The 17,154-nt window shown below is 42.3% G+C and overlaps 1 protein-coding gene across 6 annotated transcripts in view; it reads left to right on the top strand.

Annotated features, from left to right (window-relative positions):
* The window catches only part of PCDH15 (protocadherin related 15), a 1,027,345-nt gene that overhangs the window by 971,403 nt on the left and 38,788 nt on the right, over positions 1 to 17,154 (top strand). For all 6 annotated transcript variants that reach the window (XM_054831779.1, XM_054831776.1, XM_054831775.1 and 3 more), the window contains 2 exons: positions 7,696 to 7,911; positions 12,142 to 12,230. In XM_054831779.1, coding sequence (XP_054687754.1) covers positions 7,696 to 7,911; positions 12,142 to 12,230 — 305 coding nt within the window. The remainder of the gene's footprint in view (positions 1 to 7,695; positions 7,912 to 12,141; positions 12,231 to 17,154) is intronic.

Here is a 17,154-nt window from a genome sequence, read left to right as displayed (position 1 = left end):
CGATGACAATAGGAGCCAACGGAGCCGGAAATGCAGTTACATCCTGAAGGAAACTGGATTCTTACAATACGGTGGATCACATTTTCATTTCGGACCTTTTCTGTGTTCGGTGCCCCTTTCTGATAGGCTTCAGAATGTAACTCCATCCTCTCTGACTGAATATCCTAACAGACAGAACAGCAAAATAAAACAAAGCCATTTTATGCTACGGGTTTTTACCCTAGTGACACACAGGGGAACGGGAATTAGTCTTTACGTAACCATAATCCTCGAAAGCAATCTCTCTTGGTGGTTGCATACTGATCTAAAGCCACTGATAGAATAAATGCTTAACGTTCCCAGGTATGGTTGTGTTACATAGAGAGAGAATACTGGGATTACTTTTTTGCCCAGGCACATTTATCCATGTTAAATTTCCAGTTATTTTCTGTTCATGCCTATAACCTCAAGATTTCTTTTGGTGTTTCCTTCTTCCTTGGGATGACGGCTAAATCTTCTCAGTGGCAAGTTCTGCAGAAGTGAGATTCGACCCTCAGCACCTTGAGACAGCTTTCTGTTGGGAAACACAAAGTTTGCCCTTCTCTAATTTTGCTTTTGCATGTACACAAGAGAACTACTTTGTTGTAAAAATGAACTCCTTTGTCAGTCACAATCTTTTATTAGTTAAACTATGATTTATGAATCGCAGAGAGCAATCTGTAGGGAGAAAACATACTTGGTAAAAGTAAAAATCTACTTTGAAGCCTATTTGCAGTGACAACAGCACACCCTCAAACATGCACAGCTGCTCTAACATCTGGCCTCTGACGGGAAGCTGCTTCCCCTGCTCAGAATAACTTCTTTGAAAGAACAGATCTCTAGGTAACGTGTTGGCTTGCAAAACTTTTTACTATAAAAACCAGTACCGTTGTCTTCCTTTGGCAGCGTTCAGAAAAACTACCACCCTTTGTGATTTTCTTTTTTTTTTTTTTTTTTTTTTATAAATGTCATATGAGATTATTTCAGTTATTGTGTTCTTTGCTCACGTTGTTAAGGCTGGTAGTCCTGCACATGCCTCCCAGAGTAACGTGCCTCCTGCAGGGGCTGGAAGGGGTGAGCGTGCCTGGAGTGTTGGCAGCGCTGGATCGTTCCCATCCCGTGGAGGATCAGCTGCGTGGTCTGCACTCCCTCGCAGCGCATACACACAAACCTACCGTATCGAGCACTAACTGCTCTTGGCAGAGCAGGAAAATGCTATAAACCCAATGTTTCCAATATTTTTGCCAAAATACAAGTTTGGGAACACCTCTTATTCGACATTTTTTCCCATGAGACAGTGTGTCAAAATTGATCCGTGTTTCCACACCATGGGTTTTTTGACACAGCGGAAAAACTGAACAATTCTCATTTACTTCCCCCCCACTACCTGTATTTCTCAGAAGTTTCCATGGCGCTGGGGTTTACTCGGAGTGGGCTGGGCAGCGATCAGCAATGTGCTTAGCAGAGTCCGTTCTTTTCCTCTTTGTTGTAGTACCTCTGTAAGTATGCCTAACAAGCGATGCATTTTAAAGCGTAAATTAATTAACCATTGGCTCCTTGCAGCCCTCGTGAAAGGTGATTATTTGACATTTCTCAAATCTGCACATTCCCGCAGGGAATATGGCAGCGTGAGGCGCAGCTACGTGGCCACACAATCACCGCGTTATGGCAGGGCGCTCATCCCTTCGCCCGGCAAGACTTGTAAAAGCAATGCCACGTGGCGATAACGCTCTGATATTGCCACCAAAATTGCCACTGGGCTGACGGGTTTGGTGGCTCGTTTGGGATGAGCGTTAAAATCTTCATTAACCGTAGCTCCTGACACTATTGCATAATCATCGGGCAATTACAGTTTTTATCATTCTCAGCGTGAGCTAAATTCAAACGAGCTGCTTAGAGTTAAATGCAATTGTTAATGTTAAATGTTTCCCAGTCTCCCTAGCAGGGGCACCCTTAGGCAGGACGCGAGGATGCTGACAGGGCGTGCAAAAGGAACGGGACTGGGCTGTTGGGGTTTTTTTTTCTTCTTCCCAGCTTAGTGTCACTAAGCAGATGGCAGGTTCAACTGTTCCCAATCAGTTGCTGGCACACAAAATAGCTCGTAGAACAAGACCACTTTTGCCGGTAGGAATTTACAGATTGTTGAATATTTTCAGTTCTGAAGCCACATCTGCTGTTGTACTGTTCTCGAGGTGGTTTTACTTTGTGATTTACAGACACTTTAGCTAGTAAGTTTATCATAGCTATTGCAGTTTTCGTCTTTTTTTTTTTTTTTCTTTTTTCCTGTATTTCTTCACTACGGTGCTCTTTTACACTGTTACCTGTCTCTAGCACTTTTGAACTCATGGCCCTCAGCTTGTTTTTGCCACAGACTGCCTCAGAACTCCGTAGCTTTGCATCTCCTGGCAACTGCTTCTCAAACTTACCGTCCTTCCCACCAAATTCTTAGCTGTGAGATATTTGGATTGCCGTTAGGGACAGCTGCTGCGTGAAGGGCTCAAATGCAACCCAAGTCTTGTGTTAATCAGTTACACCAGAAAAAACATATATACTGGGACAAACTAACTGGTTACAGAGGCCCCGCTGAAGGAGTCTCTGTCACTCCTAGTTTTCAGCTCATACATTTTCATCTCGTCTTCCAGGCACGCAGCTTGGCTCAGCTCTGGTCAGTCCCATATATTTTTCATACTTGACCTAATGCTTTTTTCCCTCTCAGTTCTCCTAAAGCTGAAAACCAAACCAAGTACCCTCCTGCTCCCTCTCAGTTTAAGGCAACTGATGTGTTAAATCACTTTTTGCTGGCAGCAGAGCAGCTGTACGTGTCATCCCATCGCCACTGCAGTGCTGGGCCGAGTTAGACATCGCTTATCTTAGAGCAAACCCGGTGTCCATCTCTTCGCTGCCTCTGCAGTGCCTGGAATTTTAACGTTTCTAATGACTTCCTGCGAGTTGCACTGGCAGTCCGTGCAGATGTAGTCACCGAGAACACTTACTGGTCTTTTTGCTTCAAGAGAGGGAGCTGCCAATCAAGTTATAAGAAATAACTGTTAATGACTTTGTGGTAAATACCCTCAACATAAGGGCCTGGAGCAGCCTCTTTCAGCTGGTAGCTGGCTGATGCAATGGGCTTTTGTGGTGAGGTCAGGGAGTGCCCCAGCAGTTGCACCTCTCCCGCTGTGGGAGAGGATGAGTGTGGGCTGGAGGCCATGCACGGCGATGCCAACAGAGCTCCATTCCTGTGGGCAGGAGGGTTGAATTTGGCCCGGTAATTCCTGAAATCATAAATATTTATCAGTACTCAATCATACTAGAATTTAGGAGACATCTGTATTTCTTGCACATAACAAAAGGAAGATATACTGCTGTAATATTAAGATTAAGTATAGCTCTTTCTCTTCTTTGACAGTCATAACGCAACTCTTGAGATGTCGTATATCTCTTCCTAATGAAGTGTCAAAACTATTTACCTTCAGGACAAATTACAAGAATAGCAAACATCCTTACTCTGTGTTAAAGAAGTTGCTACATTAGTGTCAGCAGCTCACAAGCTCTCTCTGGTGGTCCTGCAAAGCCAAACAGTTTGATCAAAGTATAGAGAGTGGTGAAAAGCAGGGGGGGAAATGGAAACAACAAAGATAAAATATTTGAAATGAGAATCTGATGATTTTTCCAAGTTCCTCAGGCTGTTTCGCACCTGGCTTTGCTCATCTGCGCAGTGTAGATGGTTTCTGGGATGGAAACAGCCTGAACTGTAATGATAGCGAGGCCACCGATTTCTCTGGAGTGCCACTGAGTTCTCAGAACTTCTGAAAATTAACTCGTAGCCTGTCTACCAGCTTTGGGCATCTGAACTGCAGGATTTGAGAGGCTGCATGCTTCAAATTTCAAAATGCCTCTTTCACAGGAGTTTCAAGCATTAAGCCCAGCTGCAAGACTTATACCGTTACTTCTAAGCAACTACACTAGTGTGATGTTTGTTCAGAAAGGCTGACTTCATTTCATGTCTGTGCCTGCAATATTGATACCCTAATTTGGATCCAAATTTTGTTTGTCCTTAGTTGCACAAATACACAAGCATGAAATACCAAAGGTGAAATTTGTTTCTGTTATTATTGAAACAAACTACTATTAAAAGTCATATCTTTCTATTGAGATAGAGTTTGCTAATATTAAAAAAATGATAGGCTTATGACCCAGCTGAACCAATCTAATAAATCCATTTTAACAAAGAAATTGGCTTTTTATTGAAAGGGCGCAGCGCTCATCTCGCAGGGTGCCTCCAGAGAGCCTTCGGCAGTTAGCTGGCCAGGCGCTGTAAATCCTGTCTTGCTACAGTGAAGACCCCAAAGGAGCCAGACCAGATAGTGCTCTACTACCTGTGCCAAAACACATGCCGGGGAGGTTACAGGAATTGCCTTTTTTCCTCCCCAGCATCATGACCAACACACAAAGTTCAATGTGGGTGAGCCAGTGGGTTTTGCCAGACGGATCTTTTCTGTGTTGTTCATGGCTTTAAACTGACCTGTGTTGTACAACTGGTACTTGCCTGGTCTTAGATGCACGCACACAGTGATTTGTTAGGTATGACGCCAAGAAGTGATTATTTTTAAAAGTTAGCCGCTCTGCATCACCATGAAATCGTTTCCAAAGAGGTTTCCTTCTTGTCTCTCAAGCAGCACGTAGGTGGTCTTCTGGATGGGTGGTACCCAGTGTTATCCCCTGCTACTACAGAGGCTTCCTGGTCTCTCTTTTGAGTACATGGAGGATGTAATGCTCTCCTAGAACACACAGGCAAAATTGATCCAAAAAGCACCCAAAGAAGCTGCTTTGAATGCCTCTGTAACCTACAGTTTGTGTATTTTCAAGGATGTTTTATTTCTGTTATCATGCTGGTTTTAAATGTTTCTTTAGTAAGAGTAATTTTAGTGGTAAGAGTAATCGCATGGAATCTTTTAGTTGTAATTCTAAGATTTCCTTTGCATTTGGTTAGGAACAGGTACTTGAAGTGAAATACTTGATTTTTAGATGTGATGTGTATGGGGTGCCCATGCCCAGGCGGGGGCTGAGGGGTGTCTGTGAAGAGAGATGCTGCCCTGGGCCGGGCACAGATGGTTCCAACAGCCCCATGGTCAGGCACAGCTCAGGTGGTGATTTAATTTTTGTCTTTGTTTCCTATCATCCAAATCTATTTTATATGGCTGTAATTTCAATTAATTTTCCTCCAGTTGAGTCTGTTTTGCCTGTGACAGTAACTGATAAGTAAGCTCCCTGTCCTTATCCCAACCTGTGAGCTTTTTTATCTTACTTTCTCCCCCGTCCTGCTGAGGAGGGGAGTGAGAGTGCGGAGGGGTGGCCTCGGGCAGCTGGCCGAGGTCATCCCACCACAACACCCTCATTTGAGAACACATGAGACGAAACCGTGGTGGGAGTAAGAGTCCAATAAGGTCGCTGAAGTCGGTGGGGTTGCTGGAGGAGTGGAGGTAACCTGTTGTGCAGTTCAGGCACTCAGGAGCTTCTTAAAAGGCCTGACTCGAGCTGGGTGCTGAGCCCTGACATTTAGCTCTCAAATAGTGATGGCTCTTAGCACTTGCGTATCAACCTGATATTTAGGTACAGCCCCTTCCTTGTGCCATGTAGCATGCCTCCTCATTTACTTGTTCCTTCAGCAATTTGCTTCTCAAAAGGAAAGCCAAAAATTAGCCTGGTCCTGAAAATCCCCCTGTCAAGCTCTGGTCTGCTGGCTCCCTGATGTTTTGGGGTTGTAGTTAACCGTGCCAGTTGGATTGCAGGAGAGCTCTGGAAAAGCTCACCAGTATCTTTACCTTTTGGCTGTCAGAACAGGATAAATTTCAGAAAGCTTCTAACCTTCCCTGTCTTTCCTAAAAATGCTAATGAAGAGATTTGAGATCACCCAAGAGGTAGTAATCCTGATTTTAAAAGCCTTTTAAAAAGCTAGAGAACTAAAGAACAAAAGCACTTTAACATATTTCATATTTATGCTTTACGTAGCCAAGCCCGATAAAGCTTTGTCAATTTAGAGGAAAACAAAACATTTCCAAAGGATGCAAGGACCATTTTAAACAGCTGTGTCTCTGTGACGAGTGGCAGCCAGTGTCATCGAGGGAGCTCATCTTTTGCGCAACTCTGCAGCACGTCGGTGTGCTGCGTGAAACACATTTGCTACCTCTAGCTAAACCAGCCCAGATACTATTGCCTGAGCGCTGTATAGTTATATCTATTCCATCTGGCCTGATGGCAGTCGGGGTAGCATGGAAAGCACGTCCGGTTTTGAGTACCTGGATCGTTTGTCTGGCACGGGTATCTCTTGGTGGTGCGCAAGGCAATCGCTGTGCTGCATAGACTCGCTTGCTGTATCTCCTTACTGGCATTCCCTGAAAATTGTCAGAAAATAAAGACAAAATAGGAGTTAGTAAAAGTTTCCACCTTATAGACCTTGTTCACTGATGGGGGGAGGAAACAATGATGCTTAACAGCCATCTACTGAAGGCTTAATGACCTTGCACAGATAATGTTTTTTTAGACTGCAGTTGCGTACCATGGTAAGCAACTCTTCACGCTGCCATAGACCCTGGCCGGATCGTGATTATTGGTTTTGGGTTTAAGTCACGGTGAAGTATGGAGTTTACACAAAGACCTGTGACTTTTTGAAGTTGAGTGTTTTTACTCCAGCATTAGCTTAGGCCGCAGACTTTAAGAAGTCGTGCCGATATTCGATAAAAGCCTGCTAATACATGCTGAAGTGTCCCAGATGCTGAGGCACTGCCCAAACCTAACGAGTGGACAGATGTACAGGCAGTAATTAGCTACCGTCTCGCTGACCCCTTCCTTGACAGAGCACATGAAAACGTTCTAAGGGTCCTCAGAACCACTCCCATCTGAAAATGGGTAATGGCTTTTGAACAGGAGCACGATTTGTGCAAAGGAGAAGGTCTCGAGAGGCCAGAACGGAGCTACGCAGGGTTGTCAGGCACGAGGTAGGTGGAACACCACGGCCCTGGGGCTGCCGAATCGATGCCAGGGCTGTGTCCTGATTCTGCAGCAGTGCAGCAACGGGGGAGTGCCGGGGCAGCTCTGTCCTGCGCTGCGTCTGGAGATCAGGTCTGTTGTGCAGCATTGCGGGAATACTACTCCATCCTTTCTTTCTTTCTTTTTTGGTTTTTTTTTAATTAAATAAAAAAGGATTCAATGACTCCAAAAGTCTATGTGCTCAATCAATGGGGGTGCAGAATATCTTTAAGAGGGAGGACATTCTTGCTGTGTAAGTTTATGATTGTGTTGCTGGGGTTTTTTTTTTTCTTTGATATTGTCAACAAGAATTTGGCAGTGGTGGTTTCTCAGAATTAAACTGTTCTTACTGGTTCAGATTGTTGCAGGCTTGAAAAGTCCATTTATATTTTTCTTTTTTTTTTTTTTTTTTTTTGAGCAATTTAGTGCCAACACAGGAGAAAAAAATTGCTGGAAAAGCAAAACTATATGCAGCAAAGTTAAATGAACCGTTTAAAGCAATAGTAGTGTCTGCTCTCTGGGATCTAATGTTTTAAACTTCAGAGTGGAAGAAATTTGCTGGACCAATATGCAACTTTACTTAAAGGACAAGGTTAACGAGTCTTTGCATGCATATTTATTTGTCTCTGCCTGTTTTCTTTTTCCTATTAGGCTGATGATAAAGACACTGGGAATTACAGTGCCATGCAATACAGACTCATCATTCCTCCAATCAAGGATGGTAAAGAAGGTTTTGTGATTGAAGCTTACACAGGGCTAATAAAAACTGCTATGCTGTTCAAAAATATGAGAAGATCCTATTTCAAGTTTCAGGTCATTGCAACTGACAATTATGGAAAAGGACTGAGCAGCAAAGCAGAAGTACTTGTGAGTATGAGCCATTATGGAATAATTCCTGAGGAAATTCGAACACTGCATAAAGTTTAATTCCAGGCAGACCGAAAACTGCATGTGCTTAATCTTTTTAAGTCACTGAAATCGAGCTGCTTTTTTCTTTTTTTTAAAATGAAAAGCTTTTATGACCATCTGAAACATATGCTCACGTTTCATGGCAGAGATACTGGTTTCAGTTACCGCACTAGATGTGATGTTCAGTATTTTGTTTATTCAATGAGCCATTGTTAATGGTTCAATTCAGATTCTAATTGTTTGCATTAAGCATGGACCTATGTCATGTTCTGTGTCTTTGGGACCCAGAGGGCGGCAAAAAAAGCGCTGGTTTTGTGCATTACAAGTATAAAGCAGGTCATACCTGCGTGGTCAGGCAGAAGCATTTGCAGATCATCTCCACCTCCTCCCTAAGTCACCAAGGTGCAGCCAGCTCCCACATCAAAGCTGTGAAGCAGGCTTAGCATGGCATTAAACCCCAGTTAATAAGCCAAGCTGAAAGCTTGCTAACTTGGGCTGTACTCTGTGTTAAGTTGAGTACGTAGCTTCTGGGCCGGAGTTAGATCTGGTGTATCTGCTTGCAGCGTAGGCAAATATCTGAGCAGTCTCTGAAAGCCGGAAGTCAGTTGACTTACTGGGGAAGGCCGAGGTTGCCGTATCTTAGTTGCTCTTGTCTGGAAGGACAAGGAATAATTTTGGGCTGAGACTGTACATTAAGTTTTTGGGGAAGCAACGTTTCAAAAATGGCACCAGCTTTAGGCCTTGAGCTTGTGTTTTTGTGCTGAGGAAAGGACATTGACTTAGTCCAGTCACAGAAACCATCAAAGCTAAATTTCTTTAAAGCCTATATAACTTGATGGATTGGATTAATATTAGCATAATGTCATAGGGATGAAGTACATTATCTAGTTCATGGGAACACTGTCAAATGATACAGATGATAGCCATAATACTCGGTATATTGAGTTATGCAGGAATTCAGCAAATAAACATAATGTATGATGTCCTCATGCTTGACCTCCCAAAATGATAGGGCATTCTCATGCAATTTATGCAGTAATAGTATATTAAAATATAGACAGAAGGTATCGACATTAAAATTAGAAAGTGAAGTATGTCTCATAAATTTATAGAGGTATCTTTAGGTTGTCTGAGTGAGTGATGAGCACTCTGGTACAGTGTTTTTGCACAAGGCGTGAAAGCTTAGAGTAGCTCTAGGTACAATTACAGGCTGACACCATCCCACCATCAGAGTTTGGATTTGCACTGAGGATGATCCGTATATGAAGATCCTTTCTACCTGGACTAAGCTGTTCCTGGGCTTCATGATTTGAACAGAATTTATCCTGCTGTCACTGTGGTGTCAGGTGCTCAGACCGGGAGGTGTTAATTCCTTTCAGTACAGGCTCAAGGAGTGCACATAGATAAGGGAAATTAATTTAGTTACTCACGTGCCAAAGAGTAAGATGTGGGGGGAGAAGATAGGATTGCGTTGGGAGGAGGCCTAGAGAGAAGAGGTGGGGTGACACCAGTGCCATGAAGACCCTGAGCAGAGCAAGGTGTCCTCCAGAACTGGGGTCAGGACGCTTCCTCAGAGCCCTGGCACAGCTCTGTGAGCCCAGAAGCTGCCAAACCCACAGGTAAAATGTCTTCGTGCTGTAGGGGACGGTCCATGTGAAGGGTAGCAGACTGTTCCTGCTGGCTCACACTGGCAGGATGGCTCAAGTTAGACATCCGTGGATTTACAGTTTGGTTCCATGTGATGGAATTTGCCTTTTTATCCGCTATGAGACAAAAGAAAGAAAGAAGAAATGACATTTTTAAAATAAGTTTGCTGCAAGTAAGCACTTAAAGCTACTTAGTAAGTATGGATAGTGAATGTTCACTGTGACATCATCTTTAATCAAATGTTTATTGGGGCTTGGGGGGGGAGGTCCCAAGGCCCGTCCACATTCAGCTCTCAGCATAAGCTACTCCCAGGAATCCGTTGGTGCCGTATAATGCTCAAGACTGTGGGCTCTGCCTTGCTTGATCTGAAAATGGGGAAGTGCCTAGTGAATGAAGTGTGGGATCAATGGGATAGCACTTACAGGCTGGCGGTTATCAACAATTATATGCTTTCCCTGCTCCTGCTGCACACTTTCAGTTTGTTGTGCAACCTTATTAATTTCACCTGGAATTTCCCTGGTTTTCAGCAATGTATTCTTCAGATCCTTAGTGACATGAGACATCTGCACATGCTGACTTCCAGCCCTGTAATTTAGGCTGGTGCCTGCTGTTTAGCATCACAGGACCTGGCTGTGTTTTTGCTCAGTAGCCTGGACATAGCAAAAGCTTTCTAAGGAGCAGGATCATCCCTGGTAACTGTGTCCCAAAAAGCTTCCAGAGAGCGGTGACGGTGGTACCTCAGGAAGAGCCTTTGCTATCCCACACCCTTCCACCTCTGCTCCCAGCATCTTTCCACCTCTCCTGCAGCGGAAGGGAACAGTTTTTCCCGACAGCTTTTCTCACAGTGTAGTTAAATGGAATTGGTTCTTCAACTTAATGCTATTTTTAATAATTGAAAAATTAAAGCCTTTACAAATGTGGATATCAAGCAAATTAATGTTACTATGGAAACCTTAACTTTCTCTTGACTTTTGTTCAACACCCTTGATTTAGAATAGCTTTCATAAATGTGTGTTTATTCATATTTTTATATATGAACAAGTAGTCATAATTGTGATTCTTTGAATATCAAAAGAACTACTGCCTTTTTTTGCCTTGCATTTATACAGTACCCAGTACATAGGTGCACAGAGGTTGCTGGAATTGGCTAATGTAGTTAATTCTATTAAACTGCTCATGGCTTTCGAGCTCCTTTCGATGATCTTAGTCTAAAATTTGAGTACATTATAATTCTGTTTTTCTTACACAGAAATCTGTACGTGCTGTTGAGTGCATCTGATGACATTTCAAGATCATTTAAATATTTAAAGTTGAATTAAGCTTCAAAGATGGTGAATCAGTGTTTGATATGAAAGTATATAATGGCTTGTCTGCTGAAGTGCTTACAGGGTTGTGAGGTTTTTTCCTCACTAGCTCCGATTTTTAAATTTCTTGGGTTTAACATTGTCCTGCTTTTCCAAATTTACCTTCAGACTCCTCTATAGGGAGTATAGGTTTGGAGTGTAATGCTTGCTGTCATGCCTATATGGACATGAGCCAAGTTTTAAGAACTGTTTTATTTTCTCCACCAGTATGGGACGTAACTGTTCCATTCACAACCTGAGGGGAGGTTGGCTGCGCTCATGACGAGCGCACTAGTACAAAATGCACAAATATTTAAAAGGGGAGAAGCAGCATGCAGTCATTTTACTGGAAGGCAGCCTTTTCTTGGGATAAAGATAGATCAGGAGATGTGAAGCTGAGTTTGCCAAATCTGCTGAATGGGATGCATGCGCGTAGTCCCTTCGGCACACTGACTGTGGCTGAGAAACAGAAGAGTTACGTTGCTTTTGTTGGAGAAAATGATAACGTGAGAGATTGCTTCTGACATCAGTCGGTTCTTTCGTGGAATCCTGGATTTTATTTTTTAAACAAAGCCCACAAGCATTGAGTGTATTAGAGGCATTTTTCCTGTCCTTTTAAATAAAAGTGCAATCGTAAAATGCACACAATTACACACAGTTTTATGCAATATAGAGGGAGAAGTTAAAAAAGGGGGGAGATTAAAATAACTTACACTGATGACTTGAAAATAGATGAACCATTTCCTTTGTGATTTTCTTGCCAAGTATCATTGATTTAGTTGAAGTAATCTGGTATTTGCTTTTCCATTGGTGCAAACTGCATATTGCCAAGGTTGGATTTTCCTGTCAAGTCATCAAAAATACCAAAATGCTCATAAGTGATTCTGAATATGCCACGAGAGATCCATGATTCTGTAAGTCTAAACTATGAAGAACAGGTTTCTTGGTCCCTCCCTTAAAAATCTATAATTCTGATGCAGTCCTGCAATTACAGTTCTAGTTAAATCTTTGCCTCCTGTTTATTGGTTTTGGCTGCCAGCAAAGCAAGATTTCCCAGCTCTCTTACTTGGAATTAAAATGAGAAATCCGTACATCAGGGCATGGCTATGAAGGCAGGAAAGTAATTATTCCATTCTTTTTGTGTGGGGAGGATGTTATGCATGGGAGTGCCAATTGAATTTCACTCTTTTATTTCCAGGTCTCTGTGGTCAATCAGTTGGATATGCAAGTCATCGTCTCTAATGTTCCTCCCACCCTTGTGGAACAAAACAAAGATCAACTCATAGGGTAATAAATTTATTTACTCTACAAATATCAGACAATTCACTGTTTCTGTGTTTAGATTCAGCAAGGAGTGCTCCCTTTATGCCATGATCTCCTTTTTTGCCAAAAGACTTGAAAATGAGCAAGCGGATGTTTTGATGGGGAGCACAACTGACTGACAGCACTGTCGTCCCCCGTCCCCTGTCCCCCCCCAAATCCACATGTCCCCCTCCTTGCAGACGTACAGCACTTCTTTGCTTCCACGTCTGCCCACTTTGCAGGCTGAAACTTGGTTCAGAGCTGCCCCTAATACAGACCATAGTGGAGCCTCCGAACACCGAGCACAGAACCTGCATCTGTCAAAATCCAGGTAACATAAATAAAGTGCATCTCCAGAAGGCTGAGGCGGTGGTGTCTCTGGGCTGTATTTGCTTCACTGTGGTTTTATTTGCGTGACGTAGCTGTAAGGGAAAGCAGAATTTAGAAAATTTATACTGGTACAATTAATATTGCTGACATCATTACATAAAATTTTAATTGCAAAAAATTGGTAACAGAGTGTCATTATTCAGGCCTAGAAGGTTTAAAATGTTGTGATGGGGGGGACGTGTAACTGGAAACATTATTGCTTTGCAGTAAAAGCAAAGTATTTTATCATACTGGAAGCCAGCTAAAATCCTTTTGGTAAAGTATGTTTTAATAGCTCTCATACGCCACAGCATCATTAGCTTCCAGGAGCCAGGTTTTCACTTTCAGCTTCTTTTTGTAAGACAAGGACGATTCTCTACACTTAGTGTCATTAGGCATATAACCATGAATTGGACAATATGGGAAAGGAAATACTATAGGAAATAGTTTAAAAACAATCTTTGTACTCTTCTGTTACTTTAATCAGTGATGAATGGCATTTCTCAGTCTGTTCCATCCTGGCTGTTGTCACTTCTCCATGGAAATTGAAATACCTTAGAGCTGATGATAGAATCACTGAAAAAGAAGTGTGTTGTCTCTAAATGGCTTACGTCTTCATTGGGCTAGGAAAAAATATCAATGAATTTGCTTGTGGAGATTTAGGACATGTTCCCCTTTTCTCTCTCTGTTTTGAGCCAGGTGTAAGTTAGCTTTGATAGATTGTAATGTTGGAAACGCTAATTAAGTTGTTCAGGCAACAGTCTGTATTCACAGGGACTCCATTTCCTAGAGCTAAGAACAATAAAGGAGTCTGCTCACTTAACACTTAAAATCTAGCTTTCCAAAAGTGTCAGGTGTTGGTGTTGGCCGGAGAGACGACAACTGATACATCTTTTAGTGACAGTAATAGGAAAGGTTCGCTTCTGCTTTGCTAAGCCTTCAAGTTCACCTTAGCGTATAGCACAGTATGATTTTTTTTCTTCACACAGTCATTTGTAGCCTTCCTGGGCTTCCATTTTCTTGAGTGAAGAAGTTAATGAACACGCGTTCCGTACCATGTGTTTCTACAGGACATAGCATAGATCTCATGCTAATCCGGATTAGGCTGTGTTTGAGATCCTCCCAGTTTTGAACTGTCCTGGAGCTAAAGGAGCCACCAGCAAAGTACAGACGGTTCTTGCCATGGTGGTTTGAAAAGCCTGGCTTGAACGACAAGCATCAACTCCGTGACACACGTGTCATGGGACTGAAAGCGGGAACACTGCAACAGGTGGCATAGCAAAAACAGCAAGAGCAGATAGTGTCTTCCCTTTCACCATCCCTGCAGAAATCTCCTCTGCAAACACTGGAGCAGCTTGTCTCCAGCTCCCAGCAGGTCCCAGCAACGTTCAGTGCCTCAACAATAAATTGTACCATAACCATCCCAGAGGAATAGCAGGCATATCCTGCCCCAGTCTTGGAAGACAGCCCAGAGCCACATTCCTCAGTCTCCGTGCTCCAAAAAACTCTTTTCTGCCAGGCTGGATTCTTCTAAGACTTGTTTCATGCTGTTCTGGCCCTTGTGCATGGAAGTCTCTGACAGATGTGTAAACATTTCACAGTGAAAGAAGCTTTTGAATGAGTATAAAAAGAAAGAAAGATGGCCAGGTTTATATTCTCAAAATTAGCTTGGGAAGGCTTTACCTTAATGAACAGGGTGAGACCACCGAGTGAGTATAGCATAAGAATCTAACTTCTAAGGATAGGTTTTCAAGGACAACCTTTGCAAGAAAGGATTGCATTGGCTTGTGTTAAAATTGTCACATCCTTTATTGAAAATATTTGCAGAGAGCAAAAGTCTCAGAAATGAATTTTGCACGTGTGCTTGTCTGTTTCCTGTAGAAATGTATTTATTTCATTGCCAGCTTCAGATTTCTTAGCTTTTCCTCCTATAGTTTAAAAGAATGCTATCTCCCTGTTTTCATAAAGGCTTTAAGAATTAATGTGGGACATAAAATGAAAATAATAGGAATTTGTAATTTTTCATGCCTTATACAGAAGTTATTACCCCAGGCAAAGGGAAACCAAATAATTTGGAGACCTTCTGAAGCTGAAGTATTTTGTCCAAAGATGTTTCTCAGCCATTTCAAATAATGCCCTAATTTATAAAATGAGAGGGCTTTTTATAATTCATTAACAGATAAAAAGACTATACCATTAACTGAGTCACTACAGAGGTTATTCAGCTCTTTCTCCTCATTTTTTGACACCGGAGTGATAGTAAATATTAATCTCCGAAAATACAACATTTAACCACCAATTGCAGTACTTGGGGAAGTGGGTAGTTGGGTCATTTTTGAAATTATAGTGATTTTTCACAACAAAATAAATAGTGATTTAAACAACTTTGGAGAACAAGTTGTAACAGATTCTCCCCAGCTGCCTGTAATTTTCACTAGAGAGTGGCTACAAGGTATTAAGAAATCTATAATTCAGTTCTTCCACACTGCAAAGGCTTACTCAGCACAGCCCTGAGATGCGTGTTGGTTAATGGTCCAAACAACGGAAGCATGCCATAGAAGAAAAGATTGAGTACATCGCTATCTCCTTGGCTTAGGAGCTTGGGCTTTTTGAGGGATACAAGGGGCATGTCTTCAGCTGACGCTTCTGATAGTGTCATGATCCTTTGCAGTCGTTCGGTGAGTGCCTCGGTTTTCCTCCAGCTGCTTTAATTTCATCAACAAGCTTTTCCTGTCCCCTGGACTGCACATCAATGTCAGATTTGCCATTTCTCTTACCCGCTTTAATTATGTCTGTTCAGATAGGTCCGTTTACGGACAGGACACGACAGAGAAAATGGAGTGAGGCTTAGTGGAAAATTCAGTGGGTGTTCCTCTCCTTCAGAAAACTTGGCAAAGGCAGACGGCGGTTGTGTTCTTTGAATATGGCAATGTTTGAGAGCGCTTACTTGTTGGGTAAGGAACAGCATTTCAACTAGAATAAAACAGCCAACTTCATGCTCAGAGCATTTAGTTCTTTGGTTTTCACGTGACTGCAACATAAACCTCTAGCTAAAATCAGGTAGGCACGTTACCAAGAGACACCTGCGTTTCATCCCATAGGTAATAGAAATGTCTTGTGAATTAAACTCCTCTGTACACACTTCTATAGATGGCAAATCATTTTCTCTGAAATGGAATAATGGAGTGGCTCTAAATGAGCGCTTTGATGAATACTCCATAGACACTCCTCTTAAAAAATCTGGGTTAAACCCTACAAAATTGAGATAATACTGCTCAGGGAACTCTGTTTTTTCCTGAACTGGAGCTAGCCAAAACATTTGGCTTTCAGTGTTCCCGTTAACGTTTTTTGCACTGTGTGAGGTTTCTGAGCCAATGAGGTGGGTAAAGAAAACACATTTAGCTGCACTCAGACGGCTTGGGAGTCGTTGGAGAATGATAGGAGGATTGTCTCCTCACTTTCAGAAATCAGGTGAGGTGTCCCATGTTCGTCTTTCCTCCCTGTAGTGAAAAGTGAGCCTGGAGGAACGGAGTTTCCATATAAAGAAAATCTCTCAGCAGTGGTGTAGGAATCTTTCATTGGAAAAGAGGGTCTGATGGAATCGCCTCATACTGCTAATAAATGGACGTAGATACCACAATAGATAAGTGCTTTATGAGTTAATAAGTGTATCTTAATCAAGGTTATTCCCTCGAGGTTATTTGTTCCAGACAAAATTACTGGAAATAGCACATGCAATAATTCCAGGGCACTTTCCTTCATGAGTATTTTGGCCTGTTAGAGGCTGCAATCTGTTAATACCTTAATGCTTATAAACAAATGGAGCAGTTCCAGAGTTAAAGAAAATCCTTGCTCAAACCTCTGAAGCAATGTAAAAGTGACCAGGTAGTTTTTAACCAGAAAATCCAAATGTAAAATCAGGTGCTGACCCTGGCAGGTGTATCAGTTGAGTGCCTCGGAATACGAACGTTCAGCCTGCTAACTTAATAGTTCGCATATATAAAGTTGACTGTCATTGTTTCTCAAAGGAGTGTCTGCTCTGCTTTCTGCATAGGAACTGTGGTCCTCTTAAAAGAAATGACATAACATATATATTGCTTTAAATTGTAAATAGATATTACTATAAATTATATATCATAATATACATCACATGTACATTGTACATCGTATATAATTTTGTGTATAATCATAGTCTATGAGGAAATATATATAGGAGCTGGAATGCACAGTCCTCTCTTCAGGGAAATGTTTCAGAACGTGGATGATTTCCCTTGAGGTGTGTTTTGCTGTTGCCAATACCGCACATGGTGTTTTCTGCTCGCAGTTGCGGAAGCCAGTCAGTGGCGTTTAAAAGGGACAGCTGACGGGAGCGCTTTACGTGGCACTCATGTGTACCGTTGCATTTTATTTCTTTGTTCCTGCTTGCTTTTCTGTTAGAATGTTGGTATGTTCAGTAGTTGGGAGGACGAGTTATGCCTCTGAAATGTAGCAGATTTGTCAAGATGCGGCTGTGTGTAATGAAATGGGACGTTCTGAGGCG

This window comes from Grus americana, chromosome 7 (assembly GCF_028858705.1).
Source record: "Grus americana isolate bGruAme1 chromosome 7, bGruAme1.mat, whole genome shotgun sequence".
Classification (NCBI taxonomy): domain Eukaryota; kingdom Metazoa; phylum Chordata; class Aves; order Gruiformes; family Gruidae; genus Grus; species Grus americana.
Note: the sequence above shows the minus strand (reverse complement) of the source record. Positions and strands in the feature narration are given on the sequence as shown.